General features: G+C 41.7%; 1 protein-coding gene and 1 pseudogene across 1 annotated transcript in view; both read left to right on the forward strand.

Moving 5' to 3' along the window:
- LOC120608203 (uncharacterized) overlaps nt 1–24,553 on the forward strand; it is a 132,644-nt gene that overhangs the window by 79,701 nt on the left and 28,390 nt on the right. The window contains exons 29-35 of the mRNA XM_039869987.1: nt 3,598–3,736; nt 12,396–12,549; nt 13,653–13,748; nt 14,839–14,994; nt 19,470–19,699; nt 20,636–20,774; nt 21,948–22,071. Coding sequence (XP_039725921.1) covers nt 3,598–3,736; nt 12,396–12,549; nt 13,653–13,748; nt 14,839–14,994; nt 19,470–19,699; nt 20,636–20,774; nt 21,948–22,071 — 1,038 coding nt within the window. The remainder of the gene's footprint in view (nt 1–3,597; nt 3,737–12,395; nt 12,550–13,652; nt 13,749–14,838; nt 14,995–19,469; nt 19,700–20,635; nt 20,775–21,947; nt 22,072–24,553) is intronic.
- On the forward strand, nt 12,734–12,848 carry LOC120610455 (uncharacterized; annotated as a pseudogene).

Raw genomic sequence — 24,553 nt, forward strand, 5'->3', positions numbered from 1 at the left:
CGGTAAGTTTGCATCATGCTAATGCCAAAGGAATCTATAAGCATTCAGGTGGAAGATACAGGGAAAGGTCTGAGTGGTGATCCATGTGGAATATTGATGCCTGTATCTGAGGAGAGGCAGCATGAAGAAGGGCCAGGGTTGGTGCTGCACCTCAGTTGGTACAGGATGAAGAAGCACAGAATTGTAGCTTCCAAAACTACCAGCAAGTCTCCAATATAAACATCAAGAGATTACAGACGTTCCAAAGCACTCTTAGATTTTTTTCCTTTTACTTACCTGGGACTGTTGTAAAAAAGGTTTTAAAATAAGCTCAGATGCTTTTAGGAGAGCTGCCTGATGTTGGGAGGGTGTAGGGGCCAGGCTTCAGACCAAGGATAGGAGAAGGGAGGACGGGCCAGGAAAAATGCCATCCTGCTCTTGCGATGGGTAGACGTGTGTTACATGGAGATGAGATAGAAGCCAAGATAGAGCCACAGCCATGTTTCCGAAGGAAGTCACTGCACCAGAAGTCCTAGAGCAGCCGGGAGGGCAGAGCCTGCAGGGAAGGTGATGGGGCGGGGCGGGGGGCGGTGGCGGTACTTGCTCACACTTGAATCATTGGAGAGAAATAGGAGGAATGGTCCTGGCAAGACAAGAAAAAGGCATTGACCAAAACAACACGCAGGACTGCATGTGGGCAGTCCAAAGAATGGTGAACCCACCAGTGTAAAACTGAGAAACAGTGGGAAATGAGACCAAATTGTTGACCTAGAATTCAGGGTGAAGGAAATTAGTTTCTTACTATTTATATGCTTATGAACCAGAAGTCATTGAGATACATAGGCCCAGGCTTTCTGAGGTGTGCGACACGGTGCTTTGTCTTGTTGCCAGTAAAATCATTTGTGCTCCAGAGAGAATGCGCAAAGTTTTGCATACTCTGCTTTGCTTAAAATAGATACAGAGCAAACTGAACTAAAAAAAAAAAAATCCCACTCTAAGATAATCATCTTTTTTAAAAGACGAGTCTACTCAGTACCTGGCCTGCAGCCCAGAGGAGACAAGGAGAACTCAGGTGAAATGATGAGACAGGTCTGTTCACATACTCACCCAACTCCTTTCAGCTATCCCAGTGCTATCTGGAGTTAGAGAAAATGACTTTCATGGACTTGCATGCTTTAAAATATTTTTTAAAGGGACACTGGATTTCAGCTTCGTTCCTCCCACTCGACTGAGGAAGCAGCTTTTAGACACTAATTCTAAGAGGACCAGCTCTGTGACCCCTGCCAAATTCTCTCCTTCCTTTAAAAGCCAGCAACTCCCTTTGGAGTCAGCGTGAAGCAGAGGATGTAATCAGAATGTGGGAGTTTGCATTGTAATTTCCTTATAAAGGATTAGAAGGCCAATTAAAGCCCAGATACTACATATTAAACGTAGTGTTTCAGGAACTCCTGAGACAAAGTAGGAACAAAGTGTATTGGCTCTGAGTGTTTATGTGCAGACAGGGCCACTGTTATTCATCTCTTTTACTCTGATTTCTCAAATGGGACCCTTCTGGGGACAAGGAGAAGAAAAGGCTCATTTGTTTCCTGAAGTACCCTGGTTCAGGGTCTACTCCTAAGCCCACCACATGGCCACCATCTGCCCCATCCTCGCCGACAGGCTGCCTTACCTGCCCCTGCCTGCCACCTCCCCTCCCACCATGCAGAGTGGCCCACAAAGAAAGAGAAGCCTGAATGAGGATCATAAAATCAATAAATAACAAAGACAGAGTAGTCTCCACCTCCATGTCTGTATTTTAATGAAAATGACATCTATCAGCACAGAATAATTTTACTGGGGAGTGATCACGTACAAGTGTACACACAGCACTGTATCAGCAACAATGGAAATAATTTGAAGAGAAAAATCACTTATAACCCAACCACTCTAACAAGTGAAATATTTTTATTTAAGTTCACTCCCTTCTAGCCCCTGCCCAAATATACTTTACATTTATATTTTACAGAGCTTTATTTTGTCCCAGGGTATATGCAACTTTATACTTTTTTATTGTCATTGCTAAGGATTATAAACCTTTTCCTCTGCTTGCCGCTTAACCTGATTGAGTGTATCGCTTGTAGACAAACACACTAGGCCTTGAACAAATACAGTTCGCTGACCACCTCTCCTACCATCCACCACTAAAGTTCTTGTACAATTCCCTCTAATGTGACTCCTCTGCTAGTGGAAATTTCTCTTCAACCCAATCTGACCATCAAATTTATAAGAGTCATAAAATGTTTGATGATTAAATCCAATTCATTTGGAGCTGGAGAAATATTCAAAAAATATTTTTCCCTTGTGCATAAAACACCAAATGGATATGAAACCTGGACTGCGCATCTTTTCCTAAAGCCAAGAGCATATATTGCAAGTATTAGCAACCATTCTCAGTCCCGGTTCTACCCTGATCAGGCTCTCCTGGACGGTTTCCCCACTCCCCCAATTCCTTTGACTTCTATGCTGGACATGTAGGAAGAGATCCAGTACCAGACCAGACAGGATAGAAGGCTGCCCAAGTCTGGATGACCTGTTGAGATAGAGTAACTCCCAAAATGCCTGTGGGTCTCTCATCTCATTTCTGCCTTGGGCTACGTATCAGGCACAGTGATTAATTTCTACAGTTCTTCTCTCTCTGTAGCAGGGATGCCTTCTCAAGTAGAAAGCTACCTCTGTCCTCACAGGGAGTTGATGAGCATTTCAGATAAGCTGACATTTTGGTAACCCTGGAGATGTGGGCCCACCCACCTGTCCCACCAATGCTTCCTGAGGGCTCATCATTTTCTTGTGCTCTCGCATTCTGACCAGCTCCTTTCCTGGGCCATAATAGGAGTGCTAGTATAGCCATCTAGACCTAGGCCAGTTTCCTCAACCCAGCATTGAGTGCCGCAAAAGGCCCCTAACTTAAATTTCCATCCCAAACACATATAAATCTATTTATACCCAGCCTACTTTTGAAGTAAGAGTCCAAGAAATAAGCCAATTTAGGAACCCCCATAGCTACTCCATAAATGATGAGAATATCCTAGAAGGGTGTGTGTGTGTGTGTGTGTGTACGTGAGTACACATATGCATATTTTTGCTCTCCTTGGATGGCTTTGAGTCTCCTTTAACCCAACAGTATGAGCCAGTGACAGAGAGGGCTGATTTGGATGGCAAAGCTATGAGAAAGGAGTGCTGAGTTATAATCTATAGTAATTTCAAGCTCCTAATAGGTGTTCTGAGGCCTATCCTATACTTCCCCATTCCTTGTAATTTCTGTTTTTCAACCTATTTAGAGATCTGTAACCTTGTACATTTTAAACTTTCTTTCAAAAGCATGTTCTTATTCTGCTGAAAAGCAAAGCAATTTTTTTCTTCCTGAGGGAGGGAGAAAGGAAGAAAAGATACATCAGACCTTGGGTTCTAGAACATAAGGCTTTGCTGGTCTTGCAAAACATATAATTAGTATACTCACAAACAGAGAAAGAGAAGTCCACTTAGGTAGAAGTTGGTTTTGGAGGTGAAATGATGGTTCACTGGGTAGCTGTAGTAGCCTGTATTTCTTACTAGCAGACTAAAATATTGTCCATCTTCTAGGGTCTGAGCTTCAGGAGCTGCAGAAAATGATTGACAGCCTCCAGAGCCCCCAAGACCCCACCCAGGTGTCCCAGGCACTCCACCTCAAAAAAGAGGTTATGTTTCTGCAGTTTGACGCTGCAGTGAGGCACCTCATACGGTAAGGGCTGGAGCCCCAATCCTGTCTAGCAAATTCTGCAGAGCAGGTGTTTCTGAGTGACCGTCAAGGGAGGCCACCTTGGCAAGATTAGGTAACAGGCTTAAAATAGCCAGGGGCACAACCTGATTCAGAACACTGCGGCTACCAGACGTGTTCTGCCACAAAAGCTGTCCGTGCGGAATGTGTTCTTGTCGGATAATAATAGTCTTGATTTTATTAAATATGATTTCGATACTGTTTTTTTGCATAACAATCGCTTTCAGTTTTCAAGTTGTTTTATTGGGAAGAATATTTTTTATACTTCTGAAAATGATTCTTCCTAAGAGTTTTGGGTTTTTTCAGCCCTTAATTACCTCTCAAGAGAACAGAATTTTCACTGCTCTTCTGAAGTCAATGGAATTGGCTACATGAGTTAAATTTAGTTAAATTTAGAAATAAATTTACCTCTGGCCTTGTAGATAATAAGTACTCTGCATATAAAAAGAATGTTTATTTAGTTAATTAATCATGACCATTGAGGAAAATAGTTTGGATTAAGAGTCAATATGTTTCCAGTATAAATAATAAGTTTTGTATGGAAAAGGAAGAGATCAGGTCTGAGGGTCTCTCCTTACTCATAAATTGTCAAAATTAATTAACTTCCTTTGATTAATCCCCTGTATGAGCATTTAATCAATGAGGGGGACCTCAGAGGGCAATCTTCTGACCTGAGGATTATAACCACTTTTCACTGTTAGTGTGTGTGGGTGTCAACAGAGAATGGAAACATGGTATTGTACTGAACTATATTTTCTCTTTCTACTCTGCATTTTCCTTACTCTGAGCATCAGGGAACTCTGGACTTAGAATACAAATTCAGCAGGACAGAAAATAAAACTAAAATTGTTTTCTTTTTGTGGACAAATAGCTTTCTGAATGATAGCTTAGTCCAGCAGGTAGGATGTACAGGCTCTGATTGTCAGGATGGCCATTCATTAGCCCTCTGGGCTCTGAAACCCCAAATCAGAATTTGCAAGGAATTTATATAATAAGGTGAAGAAATAGGACTATACCCTACAAGTTCTTTTTGGATTTCAGTCATGTGGGGTTCAGCTTACTACTGTTCTCCTAGGGGAACTACTCTGCTTCCCCCAGGAATTGCTTGTGAGGTTTTCTTTGTCCTGGCACACTCAGTCTGCAGAAGTGGAGAGCGCTGTGTCCTATGTCTGGTTTCAGTATATTCCCCAGAGGACCTCAGAGGGAACTACTCAGGGTAGCATATCTCCATGAGTCCATTCATTGCATTTCTTCAGGTCTTTTTTCTTCCAAACTCTTGGGGTGGAACAAGGGTGGGGGGCGGGGGGCGGGGGGAGAGATGTTTAATCATACGGCTAGTCAGTAGCAGGCCAGAATTAGAACCTAGGTGCATTTGACTCCAAAGCCTGAGAACTAGGATGGATGCCAGGCAGCAGTGTGGATGGAAAAGGGGACTCTGAAGAGGAGCCCCCTACTAACGCTGTATAGCCGAAACCCAGAAGGAATTTCAGGGTATAGTCCTATTTCTTCACCCTATACAATTTTTTTGCAAATTCTGACTTGGGTTTTCAGAGCATAGAAGCAGCAGAAAAAGAGAAGCTGAACAGTAAATGTCATCCCTCTTGCAGATTTTACTTAATGCTAAACCTGCAAACAAGGAAAAATCCTTAGATAATCAAAAGAGAAAGAAGCTTGGGCAAGTTCCCTCGCCCTTCCCAGAGCTCACCAACTCTGAGCAAATGTGCATGTTTGCCCCAGGGAACTTTTTGTTTATGTAAACTGAAGGCATCTCCAGAGTTTAAAAAGAAAGAACTGAATTCCTACCTAGAATGAGAGCTGCGTGCTTCCGTAGACTAGGGGGAGGCAGGGAAGGATGTAGCTCAAGGACAACAGGACAGTGGCCCCGTAGAACCATCTAATATCTGGCTTCTGCACAGACCAGCTCGGGTTACAGGACAGATGCATGTTTCTACACACAAAAGTTTCACTCGATCCTGGTGGACCTGCCCTCCACTAAGCTCGGGCAAGGGCCTGATGGAAATTGCTACTGTCCTCCCGTGGCATGGGAATCATATCATCCACTCTGGGCATGTCCGCCAACCACAGGAGTTATTTATTAGCCAAAGCAAGAAATGCTTGAGGGTCGAGCTTATCTTTAATTTCAAGTGAATTAATCATTTGCACTGAAGGCAAATGCAGTGGTTCTACTCAATCTCTCTATTTAAGTCAGGGGTTGGCAAACTACTGCCATAGGCCCCTGCCTGATTCTGTGTGGCTTGTGTGCTAAGGATGGCTTTAACATATTTAAGTAGTTGGGGAAAGAATTCAAGAAAATGATTTTGTGACATATGAAAATTATATGGAATTCAAGTTCTAGTGTCCATAAGTGAACTTTTTTTGGATCACAGCCATGCCCATTTATTTATGAATTATTTCTGACTGCTTTTACCACAGAGTTGAATAGTTGCAGCAGAGACTGTATGATCTACAAATCTGCAAATATTTACCATATGACCCTTTAAGAAGAAGTATGCCATCCCCCTATTTAAAGGATAGAATTGCTTTGCAATTCAGGAATGGAAGGAGGCAAAAAAAATAAAAATAAAAATAATCCCTCAAAGGAACTCTATAGAGCAGAATAAAATATGTGGCATGAAAAACGCCACTAATCTGAATGTATTGTTGATGTGCAGAATGATTATGGTAAAAAGGAGAAACTTGAGGAAACATCTTGAAGGCACAACAGCTTACTGATTTAGGAGCACATCCTAGAGATTTAGGAGATCTTCAGAGAAGGCAACACTGTCCTCTCAGTCCATGAATTTATGTTGGTTTTCTTCCCCAGTTCTTAATTTATTTTTATGCTCATCTAGCTTAAGTGTTTCTAAACATGCAAATATTAAAGTGTACTTCAGGGTTATCTGGAGATTTCTGAGAGATACAAAGAAGGCCTCATGTGAGCTGGGCCTAGCTCACGACCATGATCCTGGTCTCCAGTGTCGATGAGAAGTTAAGAGTTACAACTTTTTGTCTATGGTCATACCACCCTGAATGTGCCCAATTTCGTCTGATCTCGGAAGAGTTATAATTTTTGCCTGGCCTCTTCAGGCCACTTTGTGGTGTTTTTCATTTTTGTTTGTTTTTCTTTTCGATATCCTTGCATCCAAGAATGACTCTAGCACGTGCCCTATGAATTCCCTGGTTTGAACCAGCTTGCCTGGGACCATGCTATGCGTAACTCTCACACACAGGATGATTGGCATTCAAGAAACCCTTGACTGCTTATTGACTGCAAGGCAACTTGAGTGTAGCAGAATAGTTTAGAGAATTTGGTGCATCTATTTCAGTATTTTGGTGGGCTGCTGGAGACACCTGAGTTTAATAGGTGCTGGCAGTTGGCAGGTGCACCACTGGCACAAGCAACAAGCTGGCCTTTCATTCTTATGAGTTTCCCTGTATCTTGAGGGTTGCTGACAAGCTGCACTGATCAGACCCACTCCGCTAGAAGGTATAATCCAGGGTTTGCCAACTGAGGGTCTGAGTGAGTTATCACAGGAACTTGTGAACCCTTTCAGTATTTCTAAAGGCATGATGAAAAAGATACATTTGCCCAAAAGCTTTGCAGGTAAAGAAAATGTTATTTCCTTTCTTATGTTTTTAATTGGAATTGTAAGAATTGAATGAAATAAGGGAGAGAGGGAAATTGTTTGGGTTGTACTAACTCCACAGGATTGGAATCATTTTCACCATTTCGCAGATGAAAAAATAGAGATTCAGAGAAGTTGCATAACTTGCCCAGGGTCACACAGCTTGTCATAGCAGAATTTACATTTATCTAGTTTATCTGGCGCCAGTCCTATTCCTCTCTATATCATGTTTCTTTATCTTTTCCTGCAGCTCAGAGCTTGGGATGGAGGCTGATGTGGCTTTGAGTTAAAAACAGAAAAATGCTTAATGGATATTTGGTAGAAAAGTCTTTTAAAATACGGGATTCAGGGAGAGGGAAGAAATAAAAGAGATTCTAGTGCTGAAAAATTTACCTTAAGACCTTTACAGAGTATTACACTGTACAGCTCCCTGATAAACAGTTCTATTGATGGAGGTGATATGGTCTCTATGAAGAAAGAACAGTGGTCTAAACTGAGGAATCAGGAAAATGAGAAAAAGAATATCCAATGATGTAATCAGTGGTGGCACCTATCATTTGACTCTGGTCTCTCTTAAGAACAGTCTCCAAGAATCTGTAAAGTAACGGACCTAGTATGTGCACAGAGCTGTGTTTGGAGCTCTTAAACTCTGCCAAGAATTGTGATTGCTTCTGCCACTGGGTAGTTACAAAGTTCTGCACAAACTTGCCAGGATAAGAGAGCAGCATGTCAGTGTTTTGTGTTGTTTTCTGTGATGGTCAGTCAGGTGCAGCCTCAAGAGGAGACATAGGAGAGACTCGGGAAAACAAAATTTATTATACTTACAAGTCCTAGAAACAAGAGGCATGCCATACCACACAGGGCCACCTAGGAAAGCATCTACCTCAGGAGCAGAGAGATTGCTTAGAACTGCAAAGGCAAGGCAGGACAGGGTGAATCATATAAGACAGGGAAATTTGAATAATTTTAGGGGATTTTGGTCTATAGGAATGGTCTCTAATTGCCTGTTAACTAGCCCTTGGATGATTAAGGCAGAGGAATATTGACTCTCCAGGTGTGTACTCAGATAGAAGAGATATGGCTCTGGCTTGATTAGTTTGCATATCATAGGCACGCTCCGTGCTGAGTCCTTTGCTATCTCTAAGAACTGGCTAGCCCAGGGAGGGAGAGTCTCTCCCCTGCCAGAAAGGGTTTTTTTTTAAGATGTCAAACATCATAATAGACAAAAGAAAATTAAAAATATAAACTACGGTCAAGGATTGAACGAGTGAGATGTGAACAAAATTGAACCCAGAGGCTGAGAGAGAAATAATTCTGAGGATTGGACAGAGAAAAGAGCAGGAATGACAGGAAAGGAGCCAACTAGGGAGAGGCTGTGCGGGATACTTACTGGGCTTCCATGCTCTTGATCTGGGATGAAAATAATGTTTCCCTTAGAATATTCTGCCATTTGCTACCATTGTTTTAAGTAGATATATACAACCTATATGTGCCATACGGGAGGTGTGCTTGGAGAAAGTGCCTTGGGAGTTTAGAGTGATAAAGAACAAAATTCAGCTGAGTAAATTTGAAGATCTAATTGGTTTTATTAAACAGTTTATGAATCAGGAAACATCCCATCTAGCAACTAGAAGGGCACATGGAAGAGTTGCACAAAACGGAAAATTTTATAGGCAGAAAGAGGGTGGGACTAAGAAATGAGAGTGGATTGTTTCAGGCAAGGACACCTCCCCTTAGAAGAAGGCATGTGGTCTTATAGACAGATTACCTCACTAGTGATGATCAGGAAATCTCAGACTGATTGGTTAAAATTCTCTTCCTGGAGAGGCTGAAATTGCATTTAGGTTAGTTATGAAGTGTTGGTTTGGTGATGTGACTTAGCAAAAGTGACTTCATTTTGGCCTATTATTATTATTTTAACAATTAGAAGTTCAGAAGCAGTTAGATAATGAGCTCTGCCTCAAGGGGCCCTACTAAGCTGAATGAAGGTGAAGATCAAACCCATCTTCGCTTCTCAGTTTCTGGCATAATGCCTTGTACATAGTTGGTGTTTGATACATCACTGTCACCTGGGTGTTGAGCAAGTCATGGGTCCCTTGGCAGGGCTCATTGAGAATCTTAAGAAAATATGTGAAAAATATGAAAAAATAGGAAAAAATGTTTACATATCTGTGAATGAAAAGGGAGCTCTGATTGTAATCTGACCAGTTCTGGTGACCAAAAGTAACCTCGCAGGGTAGGTCTTGGTGCGGAGTCACCCAGGCCTATAAGTTCTTTAGTAAAAAGTTTATCTTTGCCTTAAACAAGCTCCATCCATTGTTCTTGTGCTTATGGGTTAACACAGCTCTGAAATGCCAGAGTAATCCTCTTTTTCAGACCCCTTGGAGAGGAGGTGTAATCACCTTCAAGGGAACACATAATCGTATTAACTATCCTGTAATCTAATCCTAGAGATTTCCCCACCTGGATTTCTTCCACCTTCTCTCCCACTTTCGTGTAATCTTCCTTACTTCTTTCCCGAATTCCAATTCTATAAAAAGAACTGAGAAACTGTCATTCGCCAGAGTATTTGAGATCTTGCTTCCTGAGATGTTGTTATTTTGGCTCAAATAAACTCATAAAAATTTTCTACGGATTTGAATGTTCTTATGTTAACATATCCATTGAACAACTCCAAAATCCATCCTCGAGCTATCAGAATAAATCAATTATTTTATCCACTGTCTCAGTATATAACAGTACTCAACTATCCTTTGTTAATTTTGATGAAAATGTGAAAAGGGTACTAGTACAACGGTTCGATGTACAAATTTAGAGCTCCCTTTATCAGTCTTTGAACTTAAGTTCATAAGCCCCTACTTCTGCTGATGGCAAAATCATTAAACTTTCCAATTCCATGTCATTCAGCAATATTTAGAGTTTAAAAGTGGTGAGTTTGACATTTAAAATTAATTAATTCAAGATTATCCCCTTTCCCTTTATTGTAATTGCCTCTTATTCACCTGTTGGAAAGGAAGGGATTATGGGGATGGCTGAACACATGGCACTAAACACTGGGCAAATGAGATAACAGCTGTTTATTAGTCACCTATACTGACAGCCCAGGGGAAGAGGACATTACCTGCCATTCAGGACCACAGTGGAATTGCAGCTGGGAACAGAGTAAACAACCAGGGGCTGTGGGAGGAGGTCTTTGTAGCATCGAGAGGACCTTGTACTTGGTTCCCATAGGAGGATGTGATTGGTTCATTTGAATAATTTTGTGGTCTGGCAGGTGTCTGTGTAAGAAACATCCAAACATGTAGAGTTTTTTTTGAGCCAGACTCATGATGTGTGCCGGGGAGCAAGATCTCAAATGCTCTGGAGAATAAGTTTGCAGTTTCTTTTATGCATTTGAAATTAAGGAGGGGACATATGAAAGATTCCATGGAGATGGGAGAAAGCAAGGTGGGGACTGGACTACAGGATAGTTAAGATTATGTGCTTTTTGAGGGTGGTCGTGTATTAGAAGGAAGAGTCTGAAAAGGAGCATCTCGAAAGTGTATTAACCTAGATGCACAAGAACAATAAACAGGGCTTGCTTTAAAACCTTCGCTAAAGAAGGTATAGGCCTGGGGCGTGACTACCCGCCATGACCTGCCTGTTAGGAACTTATGATTTATTATAGCACCCTTTGTCGTCCATACAGGGAGTTGAAACTACTACTTAGGGGTAAGCAGGGACTGTACTTGGTCCCTTTGATAAAGAAGTTCGTTTGACTAGGGGACCTTATCCATGGGGGCAGAATGGGGAGGGAAACTTGTGTTTAGGCCATTCAAGTCAGCACATATTATTGGACCTTAATTTTAGGTCTCATACCATACCCTTTACTCCTTCATTGTTCTCAAGAGGGATCCAAGTTCCTGGAGGAGCTTATAAACCATGCTAGCGGTCAGGGAGGAGTGGCCAACCTCACCCGCCTCTGTCGTGGATTAGCTGGTCCATCCCCAGATCCCTTCTGGTTGGCCTGCTACTCAGCACCCTGCTGGACAGCCACTTGTGGGGGCTCAGGCACTCCCCAGGTCTTTCCCCTACACGTTGATTATCTACGAGTTTCTGGTAGGCTGCCTTATTTCCATCAGTGCTAACATCTCCCTTAGTCATTGTTGATCTTCCTTTTTATGTCTGTTTTATACAGCCTTGGGCCAAGCCCCTGAAGGATCCAGGCAAAAGGTCCCTTCTGGTCTGAGATACCCTCCTCCCAACTTATCCTGTATCAGGATCTTTTCTTTGGCATCCAATAGATCTCAGCTCTAGAAACTGTCTTTTCTTGCTTGCTAAACTCTTATTTCCTTCCGGGCAAGAAAGTCATTGTAATTTATCATGCATATTTCCTTCTCTACAATTTATGGTAAAACTTTCACGCTCTAGTTTTCAGGATTTTTGGTTCTTGATATGCAAAGCCAAGTTTTGTTCAAAACAAAACAAAAAGCTTTCTCTCTCAACCCCCAGATTTTTATTATTTAATTTAAAAATTTGGTTTTATACATCAAGAATTGTTGTCTCAGCTATTGGTCTTAAAATAATCAACAAGCTATATGTTTGTTCTAGAACTACAGGTGAATACAGTAGCCACATGTGGCTATTTAATATAAAACTTTAAATTACTATTGATTTGGATAAAAGAAAATTTAAAACTCACTTCCTCAGTTGCAGTAACCACATTTCAAGTGTTCAACGTGGCTAGTGGCTATCATATCAGACAATCAAATATAGAACATGTCCACATTGCAGAAAGTTCTATTGAACGGTGCTAGTGTAAACTGTATCTACCTTTCCCCCTGTGAATTGTGAGAGCGAAGGGCTATATATCCTGACAGGGTGAGGGATGAAGTAGCAGAAGAAGAAACCTGTTAATATCTCAAAATGTTATCTTGCTATAGTAACTTTAAAGAAAGTGTTGAGCTTTAGAAGCGTAAGTAACTGCTTTTAATGAGATTCCCTTCGTGTTTTGGTAGAAGGACATTTTTGACAGCCGGAAATGCTCCTGCCTACCAGTCTGTCACAGATGGCATGTACCATGGGTTGCCACCACTGAGTAGCTCTCTGGTGAAGAGCATTTTTGCTTCACAGCTCCGCCTGCCTCAGCCACTGGGTCCACAGAGCCTCCAGGTGCGTTCAGAGGTATTTTTATACCTATAAAAGGGAGTGTTATGCATAAGGAATTTTGTCACTTTGTTTCCATTTGGTTTAAATTGCAGGGGCTCTGGACGTGGTTCTATAGCATAGTGGTTAGCACATCTTCTTTACACCCAGAAGGTCCTGGGTTCACGCCCCAGTGGAGCCAGGATCCATGGTCTACAACCATGCCATCCTGAACAAGCCCAATGTCTGATCTTGGAAGCTAAGCAGGGTCGGGCCTGGTTAGTACTTGGATGGGGGACCAATAGGGAGACCAGGTGCTGTAGGCATAAATAAATAAATAAATAAATAAATAAATAAATAAATAAATAAATAAATGAATGAATGAATAAAATCACAGGGGCTCTCAGTGCTCTAATGCACTCCAGTCTTAGTTGGCTCCCCTTCATTTACACGGTAGAGCAGTCTGGCCCCCACGACTTGCTGTTATTCCCAGTCAGGGTTTTTGCCTCCAAACTGCTCAACAGATTAATTGGGGCAACAGTGTATGTGCTCACAGCTGGCAGCAAAACCAACACTTGATCTTTTCCCTTTAATAATATAATAATGATAGGAATTACCATACATCAATGAGGTCAGCAGCTGAGCTGAATAGCCCCACTTATAACATGTGTTATCAAATGTAACCCTGTTGGATAGTGATGTGGAGAAGACAGAGGTCTAGGTGTAACGCTGTGGCATTGACTTGGAGTCGTTACCTAGAACTAAAGCACGATGGCGATGAAGGACAAATTTTTAAGATTCCTAATATTGAGAACATTTGAGAAAGTTCAGTTTATTGATTATAAATATGTCCCACTGGTATTATATTATTCTGGAACTTTCGAACACTCATGCCGACTAGCTACACTGAAGTCTTCAGTACCGTCTGTGTTTAGCCACTTTCTGTTAAATACGATTATTACTCTCTTTCCTACATCATCAGGGACTATACCTCAAGAATTATTTCTACGTAATAAATAAATCATCCACAGTATTTAGGGGTGCAGACACAAACATCTTGTTCATATACAGATATCTATTACTTGTGGACACAGTTCAGTATTATCATGTTTATTATTTGGTTCTTTTAGGCATTTGTGTTGTTCCCTTGGAGAGCATTTCTGGAAGATGGAGGACCATTTCCAGTTATGAGTAGCAGACCAGATACCCTGGAATATAATATGCAGGTAGGATAGGTCTTCCCACTTGTCATGGAGAGCACTGAATGCAGACTGCAAAGCAAGTGTCATTGGACCCATAAGTCAAATCCTCCACACTCTAGGCAGTGTTGAATAATTTATGAGATAAACAGAATGGTTTCTAATGAGGCTGTAAACCCAGTGCTTGCAAGGCGAGTCATGTTTTCTTAAAACACAAGAGAATCATGGTCTCAACTGCTATCAACTTTTGCTGTAGACTCAGCTAAAATTGCCATGGCCATTAATATCTGGGAGAGAGGCCTTCCACTTCCAATCACTCTCTGGGCCTCTTAGAGAAACACCCAGGCTGGCAGCTCAGGAGCCTCTGACTCTGACTCACCTAGGAACAGTAATAGAGAGAACTCTTTAAGCAAAACTCATAAGGAGAATTTCTTTCAATTATGTGTTTTCCCTCTCATCACTTATGCAAATATTATCATGTTTTTGTTTTGAAAAACATAAAATATAGAAAAGTATTAAGAACAACATGAAAATCAATCATAAATTTGCTTCAAAGTAATATGGAGGTGGAGAGTAATGGGAATGGGGCAGGACTGCCCATAGATTGATGGTTCTTGGGGCTGGGTAATGGGAACTATTCTATTTGATTTTGTATATGCTCAAAATTCTCCATAAATCAAAAAGTTTTGTTATTTTTTTTTAAGTAAAATAGTAAAAATTATTTTTTTAAAAAAAACAGTCATAGCCTCCTACTAGGAGACAATCACAATTTACATTTTAGGTTTATTTTTTCCAGTATTTTCCCTATGCACACATGTGTTTATTTCTGTACTTTTAAAGAAAAATTGGTATCACGCTATACATTCACCATGTACAGACACCACTGTAAGGCTGGGAAACTTGGATTTCCATACAGAGCCAAAAGTCTTATATGTTCAAAGAAGACATTGAGCTAGAAATGTTGCTCTGATTTCTATGGAATGTTTTAACAGTTGAGAGGGCAGGGCTTGTAAACACAATTACTCCTAGTTTTCTTCCCAAAAGCCATATGTAAAGGACACATAGAAGTCCTCAAAATGGATGTTTTTGTTTTGTTTTGTTTTGTTTTTGTTTTTAGCTGTGCTTCTGTAAGTTAAGTGGCCCTGACCTCAAGGTGGCTCATGGAGAGCTGGTGGGCATGCAACTGCTAATGGAAGATGTACTTTTGAGCCACTATCATTTGATCATGGAAGGTGCCCCAGGACAGCAGGCCACACTAGACAAAAATACACAGGTATTCTTGGTGAACAGTCCACTTATTGGCTGATGCTGTATTGTCCCAAAAAACCTTCCTAGTCTGGAGAAGGACTTGAGAGCCACGTCTGCCCACAGCCTCTCCCAATGGGTCCCAAGACTGTGCTAATGCTGCACAAGAGCAGCAATGAAGCCGGAGTAGCCTGTCAAAGCCACTTCAAAGTATTTTCTTTCACAATAAGTCCTGCGATTGGTGGTATATCCATTTATTTTAATTTTAAAAATAGAACAAAGATTATGGGAGGTCCATCGAAACCAAATGGAACAAATGCTCCATTGCTGGCTGCTTTTCCATGTGAATCCCACATTTAGGACTGGAGTAGGAAGGACCAGAGGGGTAAGATAAGGGCCCCCGATGAAGATCTCCAGCCTGGGCTTCCGTCTTTATCACTCAGCTAGCCTATGGGCTCCTAGGCAAGCACTCTCTCCTTTGCACTTACTTGTTCCTCCGAAACTCTAAGTTACCAAGAGCCACTAGCCCACCTGGGGTCATAACTTGAAACAATTCTGCATGTATCTTGGAACCAGATAGAGACTTGTCTGGATACAGGGTGAGCTAGCTGGTGCTCCTATTTAAAGAGCCTCCTTCCCAGAGCTAACCTCTCTGAGAGACGTGTGCACCAGCCATCTGTATTTCCTTACCTTTCATCTATTCATCAGAAACTGCAATCTCTCTTCCTACCCATCGCACCACTGTGACCACTGTCATCAAGAGCACAGTCGTCCTTGTCACTAAATCCTCTGGAAACGTTTCAGTCTCCTTCCAACCTGACCCCTTGGCAGCATTTGACAGTGTGTCCTTCCTGAAGCCTCTCTTCCCTTTTGCTTCCAAAGCCAACTCTCTCCTAGTTTTCCTCTGACATTGCTGGCCACGCTTCTCAGACTTCCCTGTAGACTCCCCTGTCTCTGCCGAAAATGTTGTTGTTTTGGGGATTGTCTCACTACTACTACTACCAGGCTGCATTTTGACTTCCATGGCTCTAGCCACTTTTGTCTTGTGGGCCCTTTCCTCCATAAAACAAACAAACAAAAAATTAAAATTTATAGTTTACAACTGTGTTAATATAAAGAAAAATATGTTAATGTCATATATTAAACCATTTTATTCTTTTTTTTTCTGATTTTAAAAGAAATTAAAACATTTTGTGAGGCCTGGGCACTGTGCCTTCTGTGTCTAATCAATAACTTTGTGATGGATATTATTAATACTACTATTGGCTATAATCGAGATCTGTTCAGAATACTTTAAATATTAATTTCTTTAATCCTCACAATAATTCCAAGAGGTAGGTACTTTCATTTTCCTCATCTTACAGATAAGAATACCAAGGCACAGAAAGGTTAAGTGATGTGCCCAGTCACATGCCTCTGAGGAGAGAAACCCTGATGCCACCCCAACAGCCTTGCTCTGGAGCTCCCTCATACTCTCATTCACTGTGTCACTCTGCTTCTCACCCTCTCCCTAGGCAAACCTATCTACTTTTATGACTTTGATGACTTGCATGCAGCAACTCCCAAATCTACATGTTCAGTCCAAATCTCAATCCTATCAGATTCATGTGCTCAACCACCTTGTTCCATCTCAGAGACAGTGTGTCCCAAACTGAGCTCATTTTACTGCCCCCAAACTTGCTTGCTCCTTGGATATTCCCTGCCTGGCTGTCCAAGCCAAAAAACCTGGACACCCATCTTTGATTTCTCTCTAGTATACCCTACAATCAAGCAAACACCAAGTTTTACTATCCTATTATTTTAATATCTCTCAAGTTTATCTACTTTTCTTCATCCGTCCTCCCCACCCAGATGTCCACCAGTCCAGATGATCATCATCTCCTAGTCCAAAGTTATGCTCATAACCTCCAATTGGACTCCCTGTATTCACTCTTGCATCCTTCCAGTCTATTCCAGTCCATTATTTTTTATGCAAACCTGACTATGTCACTTCCATCCTATAACTCATCAGTGATTAGCAAACGCCCTGAGAATAGAGTCCAAATGCCTTAATCAGAACTTCACAGCTTGACTCTGGCCAGTATTTCTACCCTCAACTTCTTTCATGTTGTCAAATGCACCATGCACTCTCTCCTCTGTACCTTCATATAAGCTGGTCCCTCTGGTGGAAAACTTCCTTCTTCCACTTTCTGCTTCACCATCCGATTAACTCCTACTTATCCTTCAGGTTTCAACTTCCAAACCACTCTTTTGGAAGTTTTTTTTTTATTTTCCACCTTTAAGCAGATGCCACTCTATGCCAATTAGGGTGTACTTGCCATATGTAACAGCTTGTCCCACTAGCCATGACTTCAGTTAGAGAAGTGTATTAATCTTTCAAAACAGTTGAGGTCAGTGCAGTCACTCAAGTAGATTGCAGGCACCCAGCTCTGCCATCCTGGGTATGTCAGCAAAATGCCACCTTCATCCTTGTAAGATGAAAAGAGGAACAAAAAAAAGCTTTCTTTGAGGAAGATCTTTTTATAAAGGAGGAAAATCTTTTCCAGAAGCCTTCCAATAGATTTTCCTTATACCTTTCTAACACTGAGTCACAAGTCTTCTTCAGGGCAGTTAGTGGAAAAGGAAATGTTTTAGATGCACCACCTGAATGCTACAATAGAATTAGATGCTTCACCTAGAAGGAGCCCTTGCAAAGCTGGGTATAGACCAAGTAATGCCAAGACTAAAAGCATATTGGGCCCTCTGGTTCTTCACTTGATCATTTTTTGGCCCTGTTTCTGATCAATTATCATTGTTCCCTGACACTTTCACCTCCCCTACTTTGTTCTTTTACTTTGTCTCCTGTTCCTTTTCCCATTCTTTAAAACACTTAGAAAGAGAAGACTTCTCTTAATAAGAATACATTTGACCCTTGACCAACATGGATTTGAACTGTGTGGGTCCACTTATACCTAGATTTTTTTCAATCAATGTACAGTTGGCTCTCCATATTTCCAGGTTTCATATCTGTGGATTCGACTTAAGTTATATTCAGATTTTTAGCTGTGCAAGGGTCAACTATATCTTAACAAAGTAAGTTTGCTTTAAAATTATTTTTTTATTTTAAGTAGTTTTATGATTTGTTTTATTTAGGAGTATTTAACTATTTGTAGACAATAGGAAACTCTGGAATTTCTACTACTAGTGAGTTAGAATTCTGAGTTTCCTGTCCCATCTGTGCCACCAGTTCTTAGACTTCAGTCTCTAAAACTCTGAAGTGAAGGCGATAGATTGTCTCAGAGCCTGGGTCCCAGGAGTCCTGGGGTTCCTCAGAGGCACCTTGGGGCTTTCTGAGCACTAGGCCCAACTCCGTGGCCTTTAGGCTGCTTCCTCCCCGTCACTGTGATTGGCCTTGGTCTCTTGGATATGTTGGGCCACTGTATAAGATTTCCTTTAATGAAAGGTTTCTGAGGATTAAAAAATCTGGGAACACGTGGATTAGCTGATTGTTGAGGAGGTAGGCTACAAGGTCGAGAGGTTGCCAGCTGTCTTCAGGAACTCACTCCCTCCTGGGTCTTGTTTGCCAGCTCTCCCTCTGACCAACCCTCTTTCTGGCAGCCATGCCTTTCTTTAGACATGTTAATAGCACTGATCTAGGATCTAGTTACTCCAGGTGGTAGTTCTTCTGGTTCCTAACCTGGAAACTCTAGTGTCTAAGGTGCTAGCTATTACCTCATTGTTCTCTGAGGCCCTTCTTGTCATAGCATCATGATCCGGATTTGCCATCTTCATCTGCAAAGAAAAGCTCCTTTTCCTGTGACTGAGATACTGTTGTCAGACTGAGGGGCTGGATGCAGGTCCCTATACTGTCTGTCACTCTCTGGGTCACCTGGCCCTTCTACCTTATACCCTGGCTACAGGAGAGCAGAGACCCAGAACCCTCATTCCAACCACATCCTCCAGGGCTCATAATAGCCCCTCGACAAACTCTTATTTAAGAAAAACACCAGTGAATGAATGAACAAATCATCATTTTAAAGTAAAATTACCTATTGAATAATAAATTCAAATTAAGAGACATGTTCTCTAACTTTTAAAGGATAGGAGAAGGAAAAGGAGATAGATAAGATAAATTTAAGTTTCCATTTATTTACCCATACAATTTAAGGTTATATTATTGCTCTACCATATGGGGAGTTGAATCTCAAGGGTATTGAAGAGCACTTTCCAGAATGCAGAGGCTAAACACAAAAGGCTTAATTTTTCAAAGGGAGATAAAATGTTAGTACCCAAGTAAAAGAGATATAAAAATAAGGGATTCAAGAGCCAAACAGAAAACCGTGTCCTGTCTGTTTAGGAAGGATACTTTCCCTCTCTAAGCCCCACGTGTACTACATAGGTCTGCAAACCACTCCTCTCGGGGAGAAGAATCAGTGTTCAAAGACTTCATTTTGCGTAGGCCGCAGGTAAAAGATTATTCTGTATTGACCCATGATCAATAAAGAATTTCTGTAATGCTTTCAGCCAAATTTGTCCAGAGCGCCAGGATTCAGAGGTCTGTTCCAGAGCAGCCCAAAGGCCTCCAACCTTCTGGGAGGCCCATGTGATGAGGTGGTGTCCCTTGCTTTGCTGAGATCATTTCTGATACTGTGGAAGCAGCTGGAAGTGCTGAAGGAGCACTGGGGTCAGTTTAAGCTGGGAGGCCAGGACATCAATTCTGTCTCTCTCCACAAACAGTTCTTGGAGCTCTACGGGTGAGTGTTGCTGAGGTGGAAATTCATGTGAACGAGTGGAACCTAGGGTTTGCCAAATCCCAGCCCCTTGCTCTGAGGGTGAGATTTGGTCCATGATTCTTAGTATGGTCAGCCCCACTAAGCCCAGAGGAAGCTGGGCAATGTGTCTCGACAAACAGCGCTTTACAGGAAAGGCTGGGTTCTGTTGACTGCAGTGATGGTGCTAGGGTCCAGCAAGCGACACTATACACCATTTACCCAAAGTTCTATACCTGTGAACTTGTGCTTCTAAAGTGTCCCCACAGTGCTGATTCTAAGCTTGTTAGCTCATAGGATCCCAGCAAGCACTGAGTGGGGGAGATGCTGCTTCTGTGAACTCCTCCCCACCCTCTGCCCCATTAGACCCAAGTGCTGAGTCTCTGAGGGCTTTGTGTGTTGCAGCCAGAGGTATAATAGGGTACAGAGGTATAATTAGGTTTATGGGATGATAGGATGTTTTTAGGAGCTTAAAATCCTAGCCGGAATGACTTAACTGGCAGGAAAAATACATCACTATTGCCATATGTCTGTCACCAAACAAGCATTCCCTAGGCAACCACCCACCACCCTGGAACTTACTGAGTGCAACGAGATTCACTTTGGTGGAGTAATCTGAATTGTCTGTCTCATGAGTTACTATAGTCAGCTCTCCTGGTTACTAGGGAATGAGAAGACTTGTCAATGTTTTGAAAATGAAGACTGAAATTAAATATACCCAATGGGAAAAGGCCTTGGGATTTAATATTGACTAAGGGAATGACAACTGTGGTGAATTTACATGTCGATGTGAGTGTCTGATGAGTTGGGAGGTTTATATGTGATGACAGGAAACAGAACATGAATGAAAATAATTGTTAGAGAATTTGAATTAGGAAAAAAATATGTTTGTTTGTAATTTCTCTCTCCCTTTTTCAATAGAACTGACATTCTCTACCCCAGCATGAAAGCTATAGCTAGGCGGATGGGAAAAGAAGATGAATTTGAAGAACTTATAATAAGTAGTCAGTCTATTCTTCCCCCAAAAGGAGCTTCAGAAATTGAAATAAAAACTCAGCAGGTATGCAGGAGCTATTTTGAATTTGGCTTTGAAAATTTGCTTTATGGAATTAGCATGTAAAACTATAGATATACTCAAGTGGTGTTTTGTCTAAGAAGTATAAATTGAAGTTTTGTAAATCATTGAACAGGCTCAGGGGGAACTAAGTATTTAAAAGCATGTGGGATTTTGATGAAACAAATAACTACCAATTAATGTCTCAGAACTGGAAGTCCAGATTTTTATATTTTAATTTTTCCAAATTAAGCTGCACCACCACAAAAAAAGACAATGATAGAAAACACAACCACTAGCATCTTAAACATAAAATACACAAGTCTCTCCCCTGCCAATACACATAGCTATGGAAATTGAATATTTAAAATAGTGATTGGTTTTCTGAGAATAAGACAACACCATTTGTGCACGAGCCCATTGGTATGTGTTAGATGACCTTTGTGAAGAAGTTGTTTTTCCAAGTGTTTGTTCACTTTGGCCCTGGGACACCACCAGCTCCATGTAGCTGTGCTCATTGAAACATGCGAGCAAAGCCTCTAGCTGTTTAGGTGTCAATGCTGAGATGCATATCCATTAAGCATCAAGGAGAACTTAGCGCCTCGCCCCACAACACACACACACACACACAGAGTTCAGTCCCAATCCCATTGCTTTTCTTTCTGAACCCTGGTTCTTCTCTAGTACCTCCAACAGGGAGAAACATGTGCTCTGCAAGCATAATGAATAAAGTAAAGGCTCACAGTTATTGAAACAGTTTTCTCTTGGTTGCATATAGAGTTTTAAATCTCATGAAATCCTCCTTGGTGTCTAAATCAAGTTTCAGATTTGAGGGCTTCTCTTATAATAACGGCTCATGAAATTCCTGGCCACATTTAGAGACCCCAAAACACATGAGGTCACCTCAGACATTGAGCATTTTGCAGTTTAGCGGAACTTGGTAAAAGGGTTATATTTTATTAGTCAGGATGTGTGCCAGGAAGAAAAGATGTTGTTCTCCAAAGAGGTGCATCTTCTCCAGCAGAACCACATGGGAGCCCAAGACAGGAGCCTTTCCTTCCTCCCTGGGGAGAGTAGCTGGAGGACAGGGCTAGCCCAAGGCCCGTCTGCAGTTATTTCACTTAGGAGCCTAGAGAGTAAACTGAATGCGGAGACTGACTCTCAAACTGCTTACTCTAGCTTCAGAAGCTTCTGGAAAATCTTGAAATTCATATGATCCAGGAGGTATTAAGAAAAGTTAACAGAGAGATAACACTGGTTTTGTCAGAAAAGTCCAAAGAGCAGCAGTGTACTCTACCTACAGGTAAAGTATGTTTATTTTATTACTTCACAAAAATAATATTAACTGGTTTTCTTTCTAATTATAAAAGCAATCCGTGTATCCATATTCATGGTAAAAAAAAAAAAACAACAATAACAACTCTACCTTGCCTAGAAAATTACACAAAAATTACTTTTTAACACCTTGGCCCAAAGAGAAGAACCATTAATACTTTGATATATTTCCTTCTACTTAAAGGGCTTTTAAATAGAAAACATTTGTTATATGTCAACTGTAATTGAACAGTAAATTTAAATAAATAAGTAAATAAGTAAGTAAATAAGTAAATTAAGTAAGTAAATAAGTAAGTAAGTAAGTAAATAAATAAATAAATAAAACATTTGTTAACTCCAATCTCAACTCTGCTGATTAAGTCATAACTGGAATAAAGTTGAGATGGGGGGAACAAATAAAGCCTTTCTTATTCCATATATATATGTATATATATATGACATATATATATCAAAATTTTATGAATGAATATATTTGGAGTAGAAAGGCAATCAAAATTGTTTCTTTTCATCTGAGGTCTAAAGTCAGGGTCACTTCGTGGGCATGTGACCAGTGCACTCAGATAGGACTCAGAGGTACTTGGGGTTTAATGCTTTGTGGATACCATCTTGAAACTCTTAATTTTAACTTAGAATTTCTGTTTTGTAAATGGAATCCAGTGAGGTGATGTAGCATGCACCAAGGGCTTGGAGCCTTGGCTCACATACAGGCCCACCTCCCTGCCTTGGCTCACATACAGGCCCACCTCCTGCTGCCTTGCCAGGAGGAGTTCTCAGCTGCCTGCTCCTCTACTCTCTGTCACCCAAGGAACCCCCTAAGATCCCCCTCACTGCCTCCACTGAGCAATCACTACAGCCCTCCACCCCAGTGAGGGCCTGAGCTTGGCGAGGGTCAGGGTTGAGTATATGTACCTGGAAGCATGTAAAGGATCCCAGGCTGGACAGCACCACAGCGTGTTTGATAGGTGACTCAGTGGGGACAAGCCCACTGTCCATCCCTGGGTACTTAAAATATCCCAAGACAAAGGCTGTAATACCTTTGGGGTTGTCCACCCACAGTGGGTTGGATGGTAGGCTCATGGGAATTAGAGACACCTGGCTCAACTTCTCTGCCCCTGGCCAGGCACAGGGCCTTTGTCCTGCCCTGGTGGGCCACGTGCACTCATGCACCCAGTCACAGGACGGGGCCCCTGGGTGCCCATGAGGGTCGCATTTGCCCTGCAAGCATTCCCATGCCTAGGAGTACCACGTTAAAAACAAATAAGAATACCATGACAGGTTGAGAGAGAGACTATGGAAGAAAGGAAAATTCTATCTTTTAGTACCTATAACGGCACTTTTTTCTTGCTTTTTGAACAAAAAGCCCTGCATTTTTATTTTGCACAGGGCACCATAGATTATATAGCAGATTCTGTCTAAACTGTAATGTCAACTTCTAACTCCTACTAATTTCGTAGGAAAATCTACAGCCTTTGCGCTATAGAAGAGTTGTCTGCCTAGCAAAATAAATTAGGTTTTTCTCTTGAGACAAAGTATACAGACATTGTAATGTTTATGAATAACCTAGGTCCTCACCTAAACCATTGTCATTTTATCAGTGCTTCGAGTAACTGAATTCTGTAAACAGGGCTCTGAGAATAGGCTGTTCAGTGAGAGGGCAAGCCACTCCCCACTGGGAGTCTCTGAATGTCACCAGAGTGCTGAGTGTGGTTGAGCTCCAATTACAGGACATTTAACAAGAGACAAAGTGCCCGTTGTTTATACTGTGTTTGCTGCATCCAGGTGGCTCCCTTCTGTGTCCTTGGAGAAAATCCACAAGCGCACAGCAGGTGCAACCATCTGCGTGTTTCTCGGGGCTGTGGTTCTTATGTGACACCTGGGTTGGGGCTTTGGGGAGGAAGCATCTTTGCCTTGTGGCTGTGCAGTTTGCTGCCTTGTGCAAGGTGCTTGTCAGCTCTTCATGGAAAGAAGTGGAGGTCAGGCGGAGGGGCGGGGGAGAATTATTTGTAGTGGTGGTAAGGTTAATAATACCAAACCTTACTTTGGCTAGAGTATACTGGCCAATGCTACTCTTGTTAAGATTCTGTACTCATAAAGCTTTTAAAATAACTGCCAATAGTGAGGGTGTTTTGCTCTGTTCAGCATGACTTACCTGAAGGCCTGGGTCTCCTCCTGTATTGACTTCCCCCCAGTGTGAGTAACTGAGTCCCCACTGTGCGCCAGGGGCGTTTTTATGTATATTTCTTTAATTTCGTTTTCCTGAGACCTCCATAGGCTGGGTACCTTCAGAGAAGACAATCAAACCACCTCCTGCTCATCTCAGCAGCCAGGTGCAGCCATAGTAGATGGGGCTTCCAAAGAAGGCTACTTCATCACGCAAGACCACCCTCTGTGGTGAAGGTTAGCTTGGGGCTAGGGGTTTCTCCAGAGGGAATTAGGAATGAAGAGACTGA

The sequence above is a fragment of the Pteropus medius genome, unplaced genomic scaffold (genome assembly GCF_902729225.1).
Source record: "Pteropus medius unplaced genomic scaffold, Ma_sr-lr_union100, whole genome shotgun sequence".
Taxonomy (NCBI): Eukaryota; Metazoa; Chordata; class Mammalia; order Chiroptera; family Pteropodidae; genus Pteropus; species Pteropus medius.